Below are 15,478 nucleotides of genomic sequence, written 5' to 3'. Positions count from 1 at the left end.
ATGTAATGAGGGACTGAGTAGGATACCGTTCTGCTATGCTGAGCACCCAGTCCTGTGCTTATTGTGGAATAGCAGACCTTCCTATTACTGGCATGGCCACTGTTTAAACGCTGTGTAAACACTCTTCTTCTAATACTTTAAACAGGCTACAGCAAACTCTTTTCAGTGATATCTGATAGGCCTAACATTATTTAATGTGTGTAAACCTCTAACTAGAAAATGTGACCCATTCAAACATCAGGTAAATTGTCACAGAAAAACCTTTCTTTCTTTCTTTCTCTCTCTCTCTCTCTCTCTCTCTCTCTCTCTCTCTCTCTCTCTCTCTCTCTCTCTCTCTCGCTCTCCTCTTTCTGCTTATTCCTATATTCTCACTGAATACAATCCTAATAAGCACACACAGTATCAAATGTATTGGCTACAGTAAAAGCTACAAAGTTGAAAAAACGTAACATGGAACAATTGTGAAACAAGTGCATTCAGAAGACAAGCAAGGTATTCAAGTAGGAGCAGAGGACAGAGAACAGAGGACTGGATCAATAACTGAAACATGGTTCAGTAAAATCATGATTGGGAGAATTCACATTCAGAATACTTGGTCATTGTCTTGCTGCCTATTTAAGGAGTGTTTAACCACTTTTGGGGACAGCAGTGTGCTTCAGTAATATTAACTAATAACTATTAGTATCTTCTTAGCATCTCCCATGTCCCCACCCTCCCACACCACACACATAGAAGAAAGAGAGAGACACACACACACAAAAGCCTGACTTTTTTTTCTAAATAAGGCCAGCCTTATCTATGTTTCTGTCAATAAGGCCCCATTCCTGCTTATCCCATTCTGTGGTGTACAGATAGAGGCGCAAGCCACAGCCTGCGCATTCTTTTCCCTTATATGGCTAAATCCCTATGTTAGGCCAGCCCCATTTGGGAAAACCGGGGCCCCTGATTGGTCGAAGGCAAATGGGAGGGGTGCAATACTAAACTGATGGTTTAAACAAACTTTTGTAGAGAGTGCGTGCCTGCTTCCCTCCCTCTGCACCACAGACATCTCTCAAAGCCTAGTGGGAAAATCACCTGAAGACAAGGTGAGTAGTGCTTTCCTACCTTGTTATGGCGTTTACATGTGTGTTATTTAGCAGAGATGGTCTGTAGTATGCAAAGCACTCCACTGTCGTTGCCATTGGCTGTGATGGATAAAGCTTGCTGACGTGTGTTCAGTTATGTAGTTCCAGAGAAATCTAGTTCATGGTCAGTTCCATTTAGAAGAGTTCGGAGCAGAGGGTGAGCACAGCTGAACTTGGGTGTGTGGGAGAGATGGACAGTTATGGTTTTGGCTCCCTTAGAGCAGATTACAGGCAAGAATTTCTCCAGCTCTCTGACCTGTTCTGACTGCCCTCAGTACATGCTGTCCATATAACGGATTAGTTGCGATACCAGCCTGTGTGTGTGGCATTGTGGGGCCAGTGGAGGCCGGGCATGTTCCATCATTTGCTCGTGGTCTCTCACCGCTGCTTGCAGCAGTTCTCCTCACCTGGATGACGCATAAAGTGAGAAGCGCTTTCACTTCTGTGAACTGCAGGGCCCAAAAAGCTGCTCTGAAGGAGACTTTTAACAAATCTGACAGATTCCTTTTTCCTTCTGGAAAAGTGTGTGTTTTTTTCTTCTGTTATTGACTTCAGCCAGTGTGTAGCCTAATGTTTGTTGTCCCCAGAATTAGCTGGGTTCAAAGTTCAAAAGGCCTGAAGTGAAGATGGGAGTCATTTCTCAAAAACATTGATTTATTAAAAAATAGTTTAATGAAAAGAAACGCATCTCAAAATCAAAAGTCATTAGGGAAATAATCATAACAGACAATACTAAATTATGACTAAGCAAGTTATCATCTTTGTCTATATAGAACTTTCCCCCTGTACCTCTACGTTATTTCTTTGCTTCCTCAATCAAGGTGATTACTATTACCTTTTTACATGAGAGCCAAATGCAATGTTCAGTTCTCTGAAGTAAAAGGCAATTGTGGAAGCTCTTGGTAAGATTAATTTCTCCCACCAACATGATTCCTGTAGCATTAGAACCCTGGGAAACGGTATTGGAAAAAGAATGTGCAATGCTGAGGGATTTTTATTTTGAATGTTTGTGTCTGCTTTTAAACCAGATAGTAACCGAGCCAGACAGACCCTTGTTTGTAGCTACCTGAGTTTGTAGGAGAGCTGGCAATTTAGCCTTGTGCTATGCCGTGAACTGGAATGAGTTGCCAGTGCAAGCAAAATTAATGACAGAAAATAATCCAAAGAAAGTGAAGCAGGGCACTAACCCAGTGGGGAGTAAGTCTATCTTTAACAGAGCAGAGAGCAAGATTTCAACCGCAGCCCTTCTGAAGTGGTGGTCTGAAAATCATTGTAGCTGCTTTATTTACCCCACTGGAAGAGGCGCACGTCAGTCAACCAAAGGAAAAAAATGTTCATGCTGAATAAGGTTCGTGGAGACCTGGCCTTTCTAAGCATTTGCTTATTTTATATAGCAGGTGATACTGAGATAAGAAGCCTTTATTAAGTCTTTAGTGGATGTTTGGAAAAGAAAATGAATGATTGCTGCCTGACTGCTGAAGTGGCCGTACCAAAAGCTCGCGTAAGATTGGACATGAATGTTCCTTGTGTTTGTGGTCAGCGTCGCTCCCTCCTTCACCGGTGTCTCGGTTCATAAAAAGCATACTGCTCGCTAACAGGACGTCCTTAAATGCCTTTGAAGTTACAATATGTGACACAAATAGCTGTTGTTACATGCACTCATCACATTTGATGGACATGACCTCACTTTCTCTTTGCTAGTGTGTTAGTCCCTGCATTATGCATTACCCATTCCCATCCACAGCACATGGCCTTCTCATACATTATGAGTCATAGCTGGTTTCCACTGTCAGGCACGGATCTCTCTCCCTTTATTGAAATAGGCACATGTGTGAGAGAAGCGGAGAAACCGTATTATAGTGAAAGCTTGGAGTGGGTTGCATCCCCATGTTTGCAGACACTTGCTTGTTGTCTGTGGATATTGTCACAGTAGCTGTGGGCAGACAGGGCATGTTTTTTTGTTTTTGTTGTTGTATTGACATTGTAAAGGATTATTTTAGGCAGGGACTGGACTGAACTGAACTGGGACTGGACTGAAACATGACTCCTGGGCAGGAATTCACACAGGAAACAAAGTCCTGGAATATAAAAGAGAGAATGAATGCAAAGGAATGTTGTTCATAGAATAGCGGTTTATCTGTGGATATGGGGTACTTAATGAGTCATTATGTACATAATGTACATTTGGTGTGGGCTGTGTTGAACTGTGAACAGACACATTATTGACCATGCATCCTTCCTGTATGGGCATATGTAAGCTAACGCCCAAATGGAGCGGGACACACACACACACAGAGCCAATGGCAATACTTTTTTTTTTTCAAATAACAAAACAGTCCACTGCAATCTATCATACAAAAAGCTAGGGTTTTAAAAAATGTTATTTCTTTACAAACAAGAGAGACAAAGTGCCTCTCTGCTTACCTGTATGCGCGCACATACACACACACATACACACACACACACACACACACACACACACACACACACACAGTCTTCCACAGCAGGTGCTGTCTAGCTGCATGGTTGAGGCAGTAACAGGCATTTTACTGATGCCACTGTAATCTGCACATGACTGCACTGGCTTCAGGTCATGGCTACATGAGTAGCGGTGATATCACCTAAAAATTCCCAGAAGGATTGGTGTTGTGGTTTGGAACAGAGACAGCATTCCACGGCATGCCCCATAGTCCGTTTCCTCTTTCACCATCCCACCAGTCACAGGCTGAAGCCCGTGCCGTGGACAACAGTAGGTTACCTAACAAAAAGCTGTACTTGCTTTTAAGCGCTGGTATCTACGTGTGGAATCAAATTTATTAAAGTCAGTTGGAGCGCTGGGATTGGACCTTACGTGGTTGGCTGCTACAGCATTCCTGTTTCTCTCTCCCAGGTCCAGCCAGGCGTCACCATGTCCAGCAAGCGAGCCAAGGGGAAAACCACCAAGAAGAGGCCCCAGAGAGCCACCTCAAACGTGTTTGCCATGTTCGACCAGTCACAGATCCAGGAATTCAAGGAGGCTTTCAACATGATCGACCAGAATAGGGATGGATTCATTGACAAGGAGGATCTGCATGACATGTTGGCCTCCTTGGGTAAGTCGGTAACGTCGTGCCTGGAATTGTACTACATGGATGCATGTGGTATGGAAGAGCCTGTGGGATTTTCTGACCTCATCTCTCATTTCAAGCTTGCTTCTAACAGACTGACTGTATTGATAGTTGCTCTCATAAAGGACTAGCCGGACAGCTGCTACCAGAAGCCGTGTCCATACGTTTCTGCCCGATTAATGATTTATGACCCCTGTTTTGATCTCATGTGTTTGCCCTCACCTGTGTGCAGGTAAAAACCCATCAGATGATTACTTAGAGGGTATGATGAGCGAGGCCCCTGGTCCCATCAACTTCACCATGTTCCTCACCATGTTCGGCGAGCGGCTGAACGGAACCGACCCTGAGGACGTGATCAGGAACGCCTTCGCCTGCTTCGACGAGGAGGGTTCCGGTGAGCTAAACCTGACGATCAGCTTCAGGCACAAAGCGTCACCTCCACGGATGTGACGGACGATGGCAATCTGGCCTCTGGTTTGGAGAGGTGTTGTCCAACATAACCTTTATTTAGAAGGGTTTACTCATGCTGCCATTTAAGAGAGCAGGGTCATTATGCTGAGTGCTTTCCACAGGAAGGATGAGAAGGAAGGTGCACAGGGCACCTTCCCCAGCCTGGCTAAAGCTCTCCCTCCTCCCACGCAGGCGTCATTCATGAGGATCACCTGCGGGAGCTGCTGACCACTATGGGGGATCGCTTTACTGACGAAGAGGTGGATGAGCTCTTCAGGGAGGCTCCTATCGACAAGAAAGGGAACTTCAACTACGCCGAGTTCACTCGTATCCTCAAACACGGGGCCAAGGACAAGGATGATATCTAAGCCCTTAGTCTCAGGGTTGGCTGCAGAATAGTGTGTATATAAGCAGGAAGGGGACAAATGAAGAATTATTGTCATCATCCACCCTGATAATGATAAAATAAGTACAAATAAGACATTAATTTAGATTCAGTTGTTACAAGGGCATGTGTGTGTCTAAATATTCTTGTCTGTTAAAAGAATTCTGTAATCCATAGGCTTGTTTTTCTGTATGGACACTACATTTCTATGGAGTTATTTGCAAAATAATTAAAGAATTTATATATCATAAAGAAGTAATGTCAGCAAAATACAAAACCCTTGTTACATTTAACACTGTCCAGTGAGAATTCATTTATAAGAAATATGAGATTGACTGGGGTACTTTTGCAGCTCAGAGGAAAATGTAACCTCATTTTTATGTTGAGAAGAAACTGTAGTTGGGTGTGATGACCAAAACCAGTGAGGTCAGCTCCGTCCTCCCCTGGTGACTGCAGCCTGAATGAATCATTTTTTAAAAGGATTCCAGTGGCCTGAGGCAAGTGTGCGCATGCAAAGAACTGTGTCATGAAATGAAGACTACCAAATCAGCAAAAGTTTTGAAACATAAATTTGGAGTCCATAAGAAACCTTTGATGCCTTCAGGCTGCGAATACATAAGCATGTATGTCGACCTGTGTGAAACTTCAAAATGCTTGAATGGAAGATATCAAAAGTTACTTTTCATATTTTAAAACTGAAGGGAAATGAATGCCTCATTGTATTTCATTTGGCACATATCTCGTTGTTACAGACCTGGCTGTGAAAACTCACTTCTATTAAAATTAATAACCCTGTTTAAAAGGAACGGATACCATATATGTCCAATTTTGTATGAATTTACTTTTATTACTCTGAAATGTTTGGTAAAAAAAAAAAAAAAAAAAAGAAGAAAAAAAAAAAAAGGGGGGGGGGGGGGTGGGGTGCAGGCAACCACACATCATAAGGCAGATATTGCACAGACTAGTCCAAAGTCTTCTAGAAAATGCTGGGAAGAGTCCCTTGTTCTCAGGTAAGGCACAAAGGCCAAGCTCATTGTCCATACTCATTTACTTGATACTCATACATGAAATGTAGGAAACAAAAAGATATTTACATCCATCTTAATGCATTTGGTCATATAGAGAGAGCGCGCTACACATTTGATATATTTAGTAAAAACTAGAAGTAAAGACAAACCTGACCCAGTAGATATTTACATGCATTTTACATCGGCATCTACAAGATCCATTCTCAACTAAATAGACACAGTGTCTAGAATATTAACATCAGTCGTTCTACAGAAGTGGAAAAATATAGCATCTTTAAAAAATATACATACACATCCAGCCTCATCACTGTTCCAGTAATGCAGAAAATGACGGAATGCTCACAGTGGTTTTTAGAAGTAGTGGTTTTAAATACCGGTTTTATCGTTTAGTTAAATGGAGATCAAAGCCGTTTTATGTGGGATACTGGGCCGGAAGCTGCGTCCTAGCACATTACTGAGCTCAACCCTACTCCTCTCAGTATCCAGCCCACCGGCTCAGAACCGGACCACCAGACGACAGGAAAACAAAAACAAAAACAAAAACGCCACCCCAACCTGAGAGACAAACAAGAACATGATGACAGACTGAAATGGTTCAGTACTGCAGAATATGAACAGACATCAAAAAACAGTACTGATTTAAAAGACCTGCTTCCTGAAACAATACCATAAATCAGACAGCCAGAGGTGGAAACCCCCCCACCCCCCAAAAAAACAAGCAAACTAACAAAAAAACTAGTAGTAGTTCATTACAGGTAAGCATTACATGACTTCAGCACTAAGTTAGCTTAGATTGGAAAACCATAAAAAAAAAGTTACAAGAAAAGGGCACCACAATAGGTAATATGTATTGAACACATATGCCTAATGCCTGCACTGGTGCAATCGCACATGATAAAGATTTAAAAAAAAAAAAAAAAAAAAAAAAAGCCACACGCAAATTTATTTTTATTTTTTTTAAAAGTCAGGGCCAAAATGTGACATCTGCAACAATACATAACAGTTTCATGGAAACTATGACCAAAGAAAGAAATGGCACCAGCAAAAAGCTGGGGTGAAGAGAACCACCACCACCCAGCAAGGCTGTGAAGCAGGACTGTAAGGAGAAACACTGCTGCAACTGTGCTCATGTCCCTTACTCCGATCCAACCATCCATCAATCCATCCATCCATCCCCAGAGGAATACTTCAAGAATATGCCAACTAGCACAGACTGCAGTTCATCTGTCAAGTTCAGCCTTTCACATTTGCGCGTGCGTGCAGGCGTGCCCTGAAAGTACCACCTCCACCCAGTCCTTCAGGACTGCAGGCTACGGCATCACGTCCACTTTAGCGGCCATATTGCGGCTTTGCGCAGAACACCCCTTTTAAACAATGAGCACCATTCAAGGGTGCTTTGCAAAACAGATGCATTCCCCCACCCTATGACTACAGGTTTAAAAGGCAAGCTCTAGGACAACAGCAGAGTCTAAATGGACGTACAAGCCGATTACTGCTGAAACACAAAACCTGTTCACAGCAACCCATGAGGGCGCGTCTTCAGCCGTCCACATATTGATCACTGTAACAAACACCTCACTCTTCTCCCTTATGCCATCCCTCTCCCTCTGTCACTCACACACGTGCACACTTCACGGGAGCCTGCATGAAAACTACCACTCTGGTGCCCTGGAAAACCATGAACCGGAAAAGCATGGCGGCAACGGGAAGGGAACCCTGGCGCTCCCTCAAGCGCCCTGCTCCGTGGTAGTGGGGCCAGTGCAGCCCCGCCTGCAGCTGGAGGAGCGGCGTGTGCTGTGGGCCTATCTGTAGCCCCTCACCCAGCTTTTGCATCCAAACACACAGCATATGGGCATCACACACACATTAACAACAGGGATTTAGAAGAAGGAACTCTCTAGGACTGTGTGCTGAGTGAGCAGGGTCAGCGGGCTGGTGTTTAGGTTTTGAAGCACTGCCAACATGAGACCTACAAAAGAAATAAAGTGCAGAATGTCCAACGTGATCCGCAAAACACAAGAGAAGATGCCGTTTTATTAAAACTAATGTTTGGAAGCGGTGATCTCATCTGCAGTGCATTCAGGCAACTGGAATGAGGTATTAAAATTAAATGTACGAGGCTACACCGTGTGAGGGGTTTCAGGAGCCAGGCTAAGCCTAGCCTTAGGCTGAGCAGATTCAAATCCGAGACCAGCCTGGAGTTTCTATTCGGCACAGACGTACAAATGCACCGGTGACCCAACACTAAGCATGCTGGTCCTTGATGAGCATTCAAGAATCTCACAAAATTAGTTAGCCATGCTACATAATAGTCTAATTACCTAAGACAGAACAGTGGTGTGGACAGGCAAAGGCAGGCTAAGCACGGTTCTTGAGTACAAGAAGAACTTTGAGCAATTTCTAAGGCAAATACTGAGCAAGGCCACTGGCATAAACTCCCAATGCAAGTCCTGAAAGCAAAACATGAACCATACTGATCGAAGCATCGTGCCGACCAGTCAAAGAGCACAGAGTTCTACGTAACACTGGAGGTGTGCATCCACAGTTTTAAACTACATTAGCTCTGCTGGTATCTGTGGACATTGGTGATAAACCGCTGGTGGTTAAAACGAACAAGAAAAAAACAAAAACAAAAAAAACCCAAACCCCACAACCATACACCCTCCCCCACCTAAAAATGCCCATCTAGTGTTTTCCTTCAAGGAGAAAGTTGCCTTGGTACGAGGTCTTCAACGGTTCCTTCCCCTTTCAGACCCAAATGTTATACTGATATAAAAGGACCCCAAACACATTTAATGTAGTGAAATTATAAAATTATTTTTTTTTTAAAAAGGTCACAAAACAAACCCTAATCCTTTGCTCTATATGGTGTTTGTGTCCCATCAACAATGGGAAGAAAGTTTAGTTGCCAACTGGGAAACCGCGAGCGCTCAACAACCTGTAGAGCGCATAGACTGTAGCAAAAGAAGTCAACCGCAACATCACTGTCAAAAGAACAGATGGTCCTCATCTAAAATTATCTGGACAACCTTAAACAGTCCACAGCAGAGCAGCTGCATTCATTACATGGTTAAAAGGGAAAGCCGTTTTTTTAGCTGCTGCTTTTTGTCTCTTGCAAACGTTTGCGAATGGACACATGAACACACGCACACATCCTGTAGTGGGTCTCCTTTCAGTTCACCGTTTCCCTGACTGTATGAAGCACATGCTGTGAGCTCCAGGAGTGCGAGACACTGCTCGGAGACGGGCTGGCTGCTCTGACCACGCTCCACACGCCGCTGGGCTGGAAGGTCACAGCTCCCGCGAGCCTCTGCGGCACCACGGGCAGGTTCACGCTGGGTTCTCCAACTGGAGCCGGGGTGCTCAGCACCGGCACGGACACAGGGAGAACAGCCTTCCCCTCCAGGTTCGGGCCAGAGGCTGGGCTTTGGGAAGCCACCCCGGGGCTGGTGCTTCTGCCATCCGCCTGCAGGTGATCCTGCTGTGCTTCCTGCCCTGAGCTAGCAGAAGGTGCCGTGGCTGGGGACGCCTGCTCCTTCTGCCTCTGGCTCTCCTGCTCGGCAGCCCTCTGCAGAGCTGCCTCCACCAGTAGCTTCAGGTCGCTGAAATCGTGGGGGCAGAGCTCTGGGGGGGTAGGCGGCGGTGTGTTGAACAGCACCCCGGTAGGGCTCACCCCTCCCAGGCTCGGGCTGCCGGAGGAAGGGGCGACGATGGCGGTTAGGCTGGGGTCAGGGGAGCCAGCCAGGCCTCCCCTTTTAAGGAAGCACTGGGTGTCCATTTGCATGAGGGCCTGGACGCCCCCGTCATGGCCCTGCACGCTGGGTCCCATCAGACAGCCGGCTCCGGCCAAGATGGCAGTTGCCGTGTTTCCCAACAGGCTTAGGTCCAGAGCAGGGGCAGGCAGGATAACGGCAGGCCGGGATGTAGAGACAGAGGGAGGGGAGGTGTGGTCCGGGGAGGCAGACCCAACCGAGCGGCTGTCTGACTTGGCGGCGCGGCGGGAGATGGTGAACTGAGTGGGGTCTCTGCCGTCCTTCCTGAGGAGGTCGGGAAGCAGTCGTCTCCGAGCATTGATGAACCAGTTACAGATCTGATGGGAGGAACACAACAATCACATACCAGAAAACTGTTTAGTACAACTGTGGGCAGCATACTGACTGATCAGCACCTCAGAAATATGCCATCACCGAGGAACAAGAATAAAATTGAGCTTTTTTTTTTATGAGACAATTATAAGATTAACTGAGGACTTATATAATTTGACCATTATAATTAATGTGCTCAAGGTGAAATGTTTTTTCATTCTCAATGATATTGGTGCTTCTTGGGTTTATAAACTATATCCCTTCCTTAGGAAGGCTCGGCTTAGCAGTCACCTTCACTGCAGTGAGTGAAAAGCAGTGATGTGTGCAACAGGAAGATCCCCCATGACAGAGCCTCAGATATGCCATGATAACTCATTGATGCAACTAGCCTCTACCCAGCTATTTTCTGAGCCACAACTGCACTCAAGTGGCTATATCACGGAGTAATAAGAACTTGTGATGATGTCTTGCTGCAGAGCCCTCTAGTGGTGGCACAGCAAACTGCAGGCTTACAAACAGCTGGCTCTAATAGAGGAAAATATGGAAAGCCACAGGGTGAAGGCCTCACTGCCTACATTCCCACACACTGACAGCAGCACACAGCTCCTGATACTCAGTCAAGGACAGAACATGATGCAACTCTAATCAGTGCGAGTCACAGAGAGAGGAGGCGTGACCAAACAACGGGTGTTCTGTGATGAGATGACCGATATAACGGCATTTTAATGCTCACCTGTGAAATGGAGAGGTTGGTCTGCCCCGACAGGCTGAGCTTCTCCTGCTCAGAGGGGTAGGCGTTGAGGCGATGTTCGTATAGCCAACTCCTCAGAATTTGAACGGATTCCTTGGGCAGGTTTCCGCGGCGACGACGTTTTGCGGAGCCACATGCTCCTGCTGCACTGTTGGAAAAGCTGAGCGGGTAACCGTCGTCCTCGCACGGGTCACTGTCCGACATGGCGGATAGCTCTGGCTCACCGCCGTGCTCCTCTTCAAAGGCTGCGGGAACCAAGGCAACAGGGGATTTCATTAGCTTCAAATTAAACCACATGGGACAGGACGGGGGAAGCATGTGCTTTAAGCTGGCTGGAGGAAACAAGGGAGCGGATTTGCTTTTCCTCCATTATCTTGGGTAATGCCAACATGGATGCATCCATTTTAAACACACCTGCTTGCATGGTCCGAGTTCCCTTTGGGTAGATATTTGCTATGACTCCATAGATGGTAGTAATTCTATTACACAGAGAATATGGCAATATTCCAACTAAGGGATGAGTCATAAATACCATAATCTAGTCATGCAATGAAAACAACAAAGATGGTAAGTTTAGTACATCATGGTATTCAAGGCTTTTAACAAACTCCACAACACAAGAGTGTGCTCAATGAATACTGGCAGACATTGTGTCCTTGATCAAATTTTTTTTTTTATCTTAAGACATAGCTTCAAGCTGCCCATGACAATGATTGGGAGACCAAAGTCATCCCCTTTCAATTATAGTCCAAGGGAATACCAGATCAGATATGGAAACACCCTAACTTCAGGAAAAAAAAAAGCAGCTTCGGGTCAGGATATTTCAGAGGAGTTTCAACTATGATCCATAAAACCCACGAGTAAGAACTGTTAAAAGGGGTATTAGTGATGAAACAATTCTGTAAGAATGTCTAGAAGTAGAAATAACATTTGGCACTGAATATGACTGGGTGGAAGGAGTATTCTCACAAAGGCTCAAAGAAGGCATCTTAAGCGCTGGGATAATGATTACCTTAGTCAAGGCAAACTCTCTTCAGAGGTGGGTGGGAGTTCATCTAGCCACCCTTTCATTTCCTCCCCATCATGTCCTAGGCTTAATCTTTGAATCCCCTCAACCAATCTGAAAAACTATCAGACTATGCAAGGCTCCCCCCACATCAACCTTGGGTGAAAACCAGCAACTGTTTCACTTTAGGACTAGTCTAAAAGAAAACAATCCACAACTCTATTCAACAACAACCACAACAACAACGCATGAAGTTAAGAAACATAACCAAGTTAAACCACCTGCATCTACCCAATGCTCTGTGACTCAAGAAAAGTTCATTTGCATTTTAGTTCTAGGAACAATTCTCATAACCATAGAAAAGGCTTAAGCTGGGGGGGGGGGGGGGGTACACCAGTACTATGAGCAGGGTAAAGGAGAACCGTGTGTGTGTTGGGGGGGGGGGGTGTCACCAGTAATGTGACAAGAGTAACGAGGGCATAGATGCTTAGATGAGCTTTGGGGGGGGGGGGGGTCGTCTGTCGTGAACACAGTAGAGGCACAGATGAGCTGGAAGGACCCCAGGCTAAAGTCAACATTCTCACCATTAGAGAAGAAAAATAAACACTAGATTTCTACCCAACCTACCTACATGTTTACGTGTGTTACCAAACATCGAGCGCTGTGTCACACTTGGCACTTGCGTAGAAAAAACAACAACAACAACACACAAACCAACCAACCAAACACTAGTTTAAAAAACAAAAACAAAACCACACACATTTGACGTTTAAGTTTTAATAATAAAAAAACAAACCAAAAAAATCCCCCACAGTCTTTGCTGAATAGTACCAGAGAACTGTTGTAGTCAGCGAACAACTCGACAGAAATGCGGCTGTCTAGATTGTCTCCCTCCCTTGGTGTAACCCGAACCCTAAGAGCAGTTAGAAATGTGGGAGTTTCTCCGTTCCCGTCTAACAAAGAAGATTGTGTGTGCAGTATCCATCTCAGGCACTGAGCAGTTTTAGTGTGTGCAGTATCCACCTCAAGCACTGGGCAGTTTTAGTGCTCGTTTCCATTGACAAAGCTGGCATTTCCTCCCCTCCCGCCTGCAGACATGCAGCCTACTGTCGTATCGATGTCGTCGTTGCGGACGTGCGTCCGTTCCGTTAACAGCAACGATGACAATCGACGCGCGAACAATCTCAGCAGTTGCAGTAACGAGTGATGCCAACATTTGCTCATTTCGCGATGGTTATGTCGGCTACGCTAGTTTGCCTTGAAAGGAGCGGGGGAAAAAGAAAAGATGTGACGGCAACACTGGGCTAAATGAAAGGGTTGCCAGTTGTTTTGTGGGTGCGGGGGGCTGGGCTGAGTTAACTAACGCTACGGAATTGATCATCGGCTGTCAGACGACTCGGAGATAACTAGCTAGATAACTAGTTGTCTTGATTAAAAGGGTTTTTGGGTTTTCAAGAACTCGTCTCAGAGGTACATGATTTAAAAAAAGGTTTGGCTGCGTTTTAATGAATTTAACAATAAGCCAACTAATACTCTTTTCTAAACCGAATTCGTTTCCAAATACCGTGTACCGTATCTGAAGCAATAATTCACAATCAAACTCCGCGGCCAATTCAAACTAGTAACGTTGCCGTGTGAAACTTCCAGGGCACTATTTTAGCGTTACAAACGCATGTAACACGAGGGCCAAGACGCTCCAGGGGACGTCGACAAACTTTCCCAGGCGTGCAACCAACCGATGATAGCAATTTGTCTCCGTTACAAGAGCTAGTTAGCTAGCTAGCATGCTACCTCCATTAACAAAAAAAACAAAAACAAAAAACCCCCTCGAATTTCAAATGTAGTTCAAATGTAATACCTGGCTACCCAGCCAGCTTCCTAGTTCACCCAACTGTGCCCAAATATTAATCTTTTACATAATTACCCAAAATATCGGGATATAGCAAATTAGCCACATTATACAACACGACTTATAATTCGGCACAAAAAAACACTGATTTCTTATCAGTGTTTACAAGGAAAAAAATCATATCAAAAGCTTTACACCCACGGTGATGGTGGCTACAAAGAAGCCATCCAGCCGCGCTCTTAAACACGCACAACTGTCCTTTTTGGCAGCGCCAGATGGACACCATGCTTGTCTCTGGAGATCACTAGCTAGCCAGCCAGCTAACCTAGCTGTGCGTCCACATTCAAACACAAACACACGCCGCATTTGCTCCCAACAAAAAGCCACATTCCTTTTAAAACCAACAGTGGCGCGCATTTCGCCAGCCGTCGGCCACAAAGGAGGCCACTACGAACAAATAAAACTTGCTCAATTTCGAATTACCTCTTTTGGCAGATTTCATCCTTTGTTGGATGGTTCAAAAAATCCGCAGCTTTCGAAGTTCCTTGGCGAAGAAATGCGTGCTTCCGACGAAACGGTGACAAGGGGCTCTTTTTCGTCCAAGACAAGGTGTTATTGCAAACGTTCGTTTTACTCAAAACCTTTCTTCGACACCTCTCTTTGTAGGACACACCGAAGTGCGCTATAATTTCTTAACGAATCGGTTTCCTTCCCTTCGCATATTACAGAGCGCATAAAATCTTGTTGACAAATACGTCCAGGTTACCTGCAGTACAGCTACGCCAACTCTTATTCTGCCAGTGACAGTAGTTCCTAAACCCGCCTCTAGTGGACCGATGAGCCAATCACAGACGTGGCTTGTTTATAGACAGTTCTGTGTCATCACCGCTATGAGTGACATAAGAGTTGATGCGTTTACTTCAAGGAATCCGCCAAAAGATTTGCCGCAAATGAATCGATAATGATACTTAATTATTTTTAATTATTGTGCTGAAATGTTTCCCCTGACTTCCGAATAATTATGATCGATAACATGGAAAACGGTTTTAGATCTATGAATGTAGTCCTACTTATTTTTCTATCAAAATTAATTATTTATAGCAAATTCCAGGCCTTGGCCCTGTTTTATAGAAACAGCCTATTTGCATGTTGCCTATCGCTGGCTTGGGTTGTCCTGTGGTCTGCTTCTTTCGGTACGCCAGGCCTCTTTGTATGGTGTGCAGCACACGCTTTGTGTATCAATGTAGCATTTCCTGCGCTTATTTACTTATGAATGAGTCAAAGATTTACAGGTTTCTAAAGCAAGTAATAGTGAGATCTGGAAGAACTCCGATTAACACAACATTCTATTACCTTTTTCTGTAGGCCTGTCACGCTAGTAGGCAAACTCATAAGGAAAAGGATCTAAAAGAAATAAGATTGGTGTATCCCGGGAAAGGCAAATTTTGCAAAAAGAAAATCAGCGTGCCGTCGTCGGGGATCACATTTGTGACGCTTTCTAACCTTGCCTCTAGCAAATCCCACGCCGGGAATGCACCAGCCTTCCAGACTTCCCCGTTGCCCTTTTTTTCTCGATTACAAAGCTATAGTCTAAACTAAAAAGGTAAAATGATATAAAATTCTATCACATAAAATGTAAAGAACTAAACAGTGTACAATTTCATTTCACTTCGCCTTAATGCTGGAATTTCGC

The 15,478-nt window shown here is 44.8% G+C and overlaps 2 protein-coding genes across 3 annotated transcripts; one reads left to right on the top strand and one right to left on the bottom strand.

Moving 5' to 3' along the window:
* Positions 1 to 955: 955 nt before the first annotated feature.
* myl9b (myosin, light chain 9b, regulatory) lies at positions 956 to 5,872 on the top strand. 2 transcript variants are annotated; one of them, XM_026997621.3, is made up of 4 exons: positions 956 to 1,085; positions 4,015 to 4,216; positions 4,464 to 4,625; positions 4,874 to 5,872. In XM_026997621.3, exons 2-4 carry the CDS (start codon positions 4,033 to 4,035, stop codon positions 5,047 to 5,049), a joined length of 522 nt encoding a protein of 173 aa, XP_026853422.1. In that variant the 5' UTR covers positions 956 to 1,085; positions 4,015 to 4,032; the 3' UTR covers positions 5,050 to 5,872. The 2 variants fall into 2 exon arrangements, with proteins under 2 accessions (XP_026853422.1, XP_081573901.1); XM_081717775.1 differs by lacking the exon at positions 956 to 1,085 and adding an exon at positions 3,793 to 3,873.
* Positions 5,873 to 5,917: 45 nt separating this feature from the next.
* Positions 5,918 to 14,566, bottom strand: tgif2 (TGFB-induced factor homeobox 2). The gene is made up of 3 exons (XM_026997642.3): positions 14,269 to 14,566; positions 10,913 to 11,175; positions 5,918 to 10,184 (listed from the first exon to the last, which is right to left on the bottom strand). The coding sequence occupies exons 1-3, from the start codon at positions 14,285 to 14,287 to the stop codon at positions 9,267 to 9,269; spliced, it is 1,200 nt and encodes a 399-aa protein (XP_026853443.2). The 5' UTR covers positions 14,288 to 14,566; the 3' UTR covers positions 5,918 to 9,266.
* Positions 14,567 to 15,478: the final 912 nt, after the last annotated feature.

Source organism: Electrophorus electricus, chromosome 7 (genome assembly GCF_041902795.1).
Source record: "Electrophorus electricus isolate QZ-2024a chromosome 7, ASM4190279v1, whole genome shotgun sequence".
In the NCBI taxonomy this organism is placed as follows: Eukaryota; Metazoa; Chordata; class Actinopteri; order Gymnotiformes; family Gymnotidae; genus Electrophorus; species Electrophorus electricus.
The sequence above is the reverse complement of the archived record's forward strand: the minus strand, read 5'-3'. Positions and strand labels throughout refer to the sequence as shown.